The sequence below is a fragment of the Neophocaena asiaeorientalis genome, unplaced genomic scaffold, assembly GCF_003031525.2.
Source record: "Neophocaena asiaeorientalis asiaeorientalis breed wild unplaced genomic scaffold, Neophocaena_asiaeorientalis_V1.1 scaffold812, whole genome shotgun sequence".
NCBI classification, from domain to species: Eukaryota; Metazoa; Chordata; class Mammalia; order Artiodactyla; family Phocoenidae; genus Neophocaena; species Neophocaena asiaeorientalis.
In genome coordinates this window covers 157,325-162,912 of record NW_020172176.1, presented here as the reverse complement: position 1 = coordinate 162,912, position 5,588 = coordinate 157,325, and the positions used below count along the sequence as shown (strand labels likewise).

The following is a 5,588-nucleotide window of genomic DNA, read 5'->3' as shown; positions in this document are numbered from 1 at the left end:
AAAAAAGGAATAAAACAAACGAAACACAAGAAAGCAAAAACATTAAATAAAACACCACTATTTTCCCCTCCAAAGGCACTCATTGACTAGCCAATAATTTTTCTCAATGTCTTTCTTTTAGACATCTTTAAGTTAGTGATACTTTGAAGTTTAAGCACCTATTAGAAAAGAAATATTACATTCATTTTATAGAGGAGGAATCTCAGGCCTTCCCCTACCCCAACTCTGTTTTCCTTCCTCTTCCTCTATTTTACAAAAACGAGGTCACATAGCAAGGTGCTGGCAGAGCCTGGGTGAGCCTCCAAGCTCCTTGACACTCTGATTCAGTTTTCTTCCTGTTGCAGCCCATAATAACTACCCAACAGATAGGTAAGACATCTAGCACAAACTAACAAATAGGTAAGAGAGAAACTTGAAAAATTCTTCGTTTCTTGATTATATTTTACAATTGAATTTTTGTCTCACTCCAATCTGCCCACTCTGAATTCTTTACCTGCTCATGCCAAGCCAACTTAAAAAATCGTGAGCAAAAAAACCTCTCTCTCGTTCCTCTCCCTCCCCTTTTCACTTCTCCCAGAAGGGGTTTTCAGCTAATTCCCATCCCTACGCCATGCTTATGTGGTCCACCTACTCAATCCCTACACACCCTCTGATGTGTAGTTTAAATTCAACCTCCTGCACAAAGCCATTCCTAACTCTTCTGCTCCTCGTTCATCACGTCTCTGAAGTTCTGCAGTGACTCTGCGTTGCGTCCTCTCATTCTATATTTGCCTTGTGTTTTTACCCCCTCCACCTCCTAGATGCCACAGCATCCTGGGAACGGTAGTTAGAAAGTTCCTGAACAATGCTCACTGGTTTAGAGGAACAGAGAGTAGGCGCTCAGAACTTACGTGATTCAAATACCAAGGCCATTCTTACACGGACACGTTTATAATGTGAATTGCTGTTTTTCCATATTGCTATTCCTACAAAACCTTCCTAACTCACCCTCTTCCTGTCTCTAAGCAATCTAAAACACGGATTATATCACCTTAGTTGAATCCTTCCGAAGATTCATGGCTTAAAAGAATCAGCCACCTTCCCCTGACAAAGGCATTCAGTACTCTGGGAACATAGTCCAATTTCCCCTCAGACCTCATCAGTACTTTCCCACACTGCAGCCTTAACTCTAGTCCAAGACGGCTGTGTGAGTTACTTGCTTTCCTGTAACTTCTAACCATTTCACGGAAGCAGTGCTCTCCTCATATTCCCTCTGTTGCTTTAATTTTTGGTTACTAGCCCTTCGTTTCGATTCAAGGTTTAGGTCAAGGATGTCTAGAAACCCTTGTCATCTCCTGCTTCCCGTACAACTTTGCTGTTACCAGAATCTTTTTATATTCCTTGTAATAAACTAGTTTTCTCAATGACTGTGCAGTGCCAGTTGAAGAAATTTTATCTCCAAAGTTCAGATAAGGAAACCCAGGTTTAGGAAGATTAATACATTTGTCCAAGAACACATGATCAGTGAGATGTAAAGCTAACAAGTGTTCTCAACCAGGGGTGATTTTGAGCTTCGCCTCCTTCCCGGGGAAACCTGGCAATGTTTAGAGACACTTTCAGCTGTCACAACTGGGGCAGCATCGTGGGCCGGGGGGGAGCTGCTACTGGCATCAAGTGAGTAGAGGCCAGGGATGCTGCTAAGCATCCCACAATGCACAGGGCACCCACACAGCACAGAATTACCTGGTCCCAAGGGTCAATCGTATGGAGGCCGGGAAACTGTGAGTTAGACCCCCAGCAGAATTGTTTTTTCCTACTTGCTATTCTATATTTCTGTTCTCCATAAGTCAGAGTGGTTTGGGTTTGAGGCACAGCTGGGACTTTGCTAGTCAAGGGACTGAACCGACTACTAGTCAATATGACACTTTTGTGTGAATTAGAAAAAGGACCCCTTCCTCAAGAGATTTTACTGCCATCTGCTGGGATATTGTCCTAGTATCTCTGCAAATCTGCATTGACTATGGGGGACATGGCACCTCGCCCAGAGTCACGAATGCACAAATGCACAACTTGCACTAGCATTAAGTGGAGGCTCCCTGGGGAACGCTGGGTAAGTTACGTAACCCCTCCAGCCCTCGGTTTCCCCCGCGGAAACACAGGGACGACGATCTCTCTCTCACTCAATGGAGGATTAGCTATAATATATGTACAAAGGCCCAAGCACACGGCCGGCACGTGGTAGGAGAGACGTAAATGGCAGCTAGCTGGTACCTATCCGAGAATATTTTCTCCTCTTTGCCATAGGCAATGCAGTCTTGTTCAGCATTTGGACTGAAAGCATGCCTGCAAATGATTTCAAAAAGGCACGAGTGAGTTCAACTGGACATTTTGCTTTCCTCAATGCCTTCTTAATCACCTAAGACCCGACTTTCTTCTCACATAGTACTTAAGAGACGTCAGAGAGGCAACTGACATACCTAGGAACCCAGACAGGGCTCTGTCTTGACCCAATGATTAGGCAGACGATTCTACAGCTTCCCTTATATCTATAGTCAATAAAGGCTGACACCCAGACGGGTAATAGAACTACTTAACAATTATGAGAATTACAGTATATCCTTTGAAGAGCTGTGTCTGCTGAAAGAAGGGGGCAGTGCCATATTATGAAGCCTGAAGCCAGCAGAAGTTTCACTAATAACTGCTATAGAGATAAAGGGATAACTCAGGAAAGTTCCATTCTCACATTGATAGGGAGGGTGAGGATAAGAAAGGGAGAACTGCCTTTCTGAAAAAAAATACATACGACCATGGCCTTTGGGAAAGAAATCTGACAAACACAGAAGTGAATCCACAACACAGCTGTGTTCTGCTTAACAGGATTTAAAATAAAAGCTTCTGGGATAAGCAAGCTTGGAATGCCCTTGCCTCCTTCTTGTTGATTTACAATGCATGTCAACATATTAAAGGGTCTGAGATCTCCTGGGGAATCCAAGGTCAGGGAGAAGTATGACTGCATGGCTTCAAGAAGGGAAACAGGTCTCTTGTTAAGGTAAAGATTAAATAGGTTGCTTGCTAACAGGTCACTTAAAATTGTCCAAGGGAGAAACCGGAAAACACCTTGAAGCACAGGAGTATGACCAAAGAGAACCAGAGCCCAAGACCTCAGATGGGGGGCCAGGTCCGACAAGAACATCCCAAAAGGGTCCAGAGGACTGTGCAGAACCTGTCTTTAGCAGTTGGTACCATGTGGCATTGAGATACATGGCAACAGTCAATAGATCTGACTTTTCAGTTCTTTCTCCACCTGGTTCTGAAGCAGGATCCACCCTCCAATGCACTGAGCCAGTCCCTATTTTGGGGGGAGTGCTGAAAGAGAGAAAGCACCTCTAAGATGGAAGATCCTAGACTTCTAGCCATAAGGCACATGGATGCTCCAGAATAAAATGGAAGAATGAAGAGGTGACATCATGTTTGGGCTTCAAGGTAAAGAAGCAGATCAAATGAGTTACAAGGACAGCCATCTCCCCCCGCCTCCATTACTCCATTTTTCTCATGCTTGTAAGCACCTCTGTAGCTCACGTTCGTCTCCTTCACACAAATGGAAATTCAGGGTTTTGAGTAAAGCATCATCATGGAAAATGACAGCCTCATTTGGAAGCATCCTTGAAACATACAAGGAGGTTAATGGCCAATGCGCTCTTAGGAACGGTCCCTCCGGGGCGGGGGGGGGGCAGGGAAGCCTGCATTAGTTCTCTTCCTACATAGACACATAGGCCAGGAAAGGGAAGCTTCATTTTCTCCAGGTGAAACATCGGACCAAATTGGTAGCTCTCCCTTTTTTTTTTAAAAAAAAAGTTGAAGTATAGTTGATTTACAATATTGTGTTAGTTTCAGGTGTATAGCATAGTGATTCAGTATTTTTACAGATTATATCCCAGTATAGGTTATTACAAGACAGTGGGTATAATTCCCTGTGCTACATGCTATATCCTTGTTGCTTATCTACTTTACATATAGTAGTTTGTATCTGTTAACCCCACTACCCGAATTCATCCCTCCCCGCATCCGTCTCCCGTTTGGTAACCGCACGTTTGTTTTCTATGTCTGTGAGCCTGTTCCTGTTTTGCATAGTCATCCATTTGTAATATTTTTTAGCTCTCCCTTTTAAAACAGGAAAAAGGAAGAACCAGAGCATCTGTTGCGGTGGCGGTGGGGTGCGCACCTCTTGCCCGTCTTTGCTGACGTTGTCCTCGGCGTGCCTGGCCACGATGGAGAGGAACTGCAGCAGCCGGTGGAGCGTGTCGCAGTTGCAGGGAGGTAGAAGGTAGATGAGGAGCTGTAAGGTGCCCAGCTGTTCCTCAGGCTCCAACACTAAGCAAGGCAAAGAGAGGCGCTCCGAGTGAGTCAAAGGGGGACGTCATGCCCTTCACGCTCAACTGCCTTCAGAAAGGGATTAGCACGGCAGGTCACATTTCATTCCTTCACCCACTCTCCCATCGCTTTAACAATTTAACAGTAAGGTTCTATGAGGGATAGAAAGATGAATTCGACCTGGGGAAATGTACCATCCAGAGAAATCCTTATAATCCAGGTTAGAAAGGTAACTTCATGTCCCTCACTTTCTTCTCCCTCCTTCCCCTGGTATAAATCATCACATACTTTATGGATCACAGTCCTTCATGGTAGTTAACTATTTGCTAACAATGACTGAGAATCTGTGAATGTTCTTAAATTTGACTTTAGAACACATTTGAGGCCCTTGTCTGTTGAGCAATGTATAAGAGGTAGACTTTTTGTTGGCAATAACCAAGGCACGGCCCAACGTCAGTGTCTTCTCTCTCTTTTGTGAGCCTATCTTAACTGCAGCACGGGTGAAGAAATTCATGGAGGCTGAAACAGTTCTGCTGGTTCCTCCTCCCTCTCCCCGTCCTTTTCCCCCGTGTGGGCTCTGTGTCTCTAGCCCTGAAACAGCCACACTGAAAGTCCTGATACTGGGCTATGCCATCCTGCTTTCCCTGGAAATTTTCCTGCCCCCCCCCCCTCCGCTTTCTCACTCTAGGTTCCAGAAATGCAAACTCATTTTTAGGCCCAGACTCAATGTGAACTCTCTCTGTTCCTCCAAAGCATCAATTTATAGCAATTTCTACTATCCTAGAGTCGTTTGAAGGCATCCCAAATTTTTCTTGGCTACTTCCATTTGTTTTACTGCAACTTTCTACTTGCTAATTCTCCTCAGGGTAAATCTCAGAAAATTCCCCAAATAGCCCGCTCATTAGAGACTGATAAATAAGGGCAAAAAAAAAAAAAAGCTATTAGAAAACACATGCATAAGGTTTTGATGAATGAGTGGGACATCCCAGTAACCCAGGAACACATTCCTGCAAATGGCTGCATTACGCACAGAGAGTATTGATGAAAGCTGTGTACAGCTCCCTGGTGAGAAGGGGGTCCGGCATGTCCCTCAGGAACTCCTTCAATAAGGCAGCCACGTCATGAACGCTGTGCTCTTCCTCCAGGGACACGTCAACCCCACGGTCAAATTCCTCACGTAACTGGAAAGACAACGGTTCAAGTGGCAGTCTCAGAACACCATACCTCAATGTTCAGCG

The 5,588-nt window shown here is 44.7% G+C and overlaps 1 protein-coding gene across 2 annotated transcripts in view; it reads right to left on the bottom strand.

Annotated features, from left to right (window-relative positions):
- ARHGAP6 (Rho GTPase activating protein 6) overlaps positions 1-5,588 on the bottom strand; it is an 83,369-nt gene that overhangs the window by 33,092 nt on the left and 44,689 nt on the right. For both annotated transcript variants that reach the window (XM_024756969.1, XM_024756975.1), the window contains exons 6-7: positions 5,381-5,531; positions 4,202-4,350 (exon numbers count right to left, since the gene is read on the bottom strand). In XM_024756969.1, coding sequence (XP_024612737.1) covers positions 4,202-4,350; positions 5,381-5,531 — 300 coding nt within the window. The remainder of the gene's footprint in view (positions 1-4,201; positions 4,351-5,380; positions 5,532-5,588) is intronic.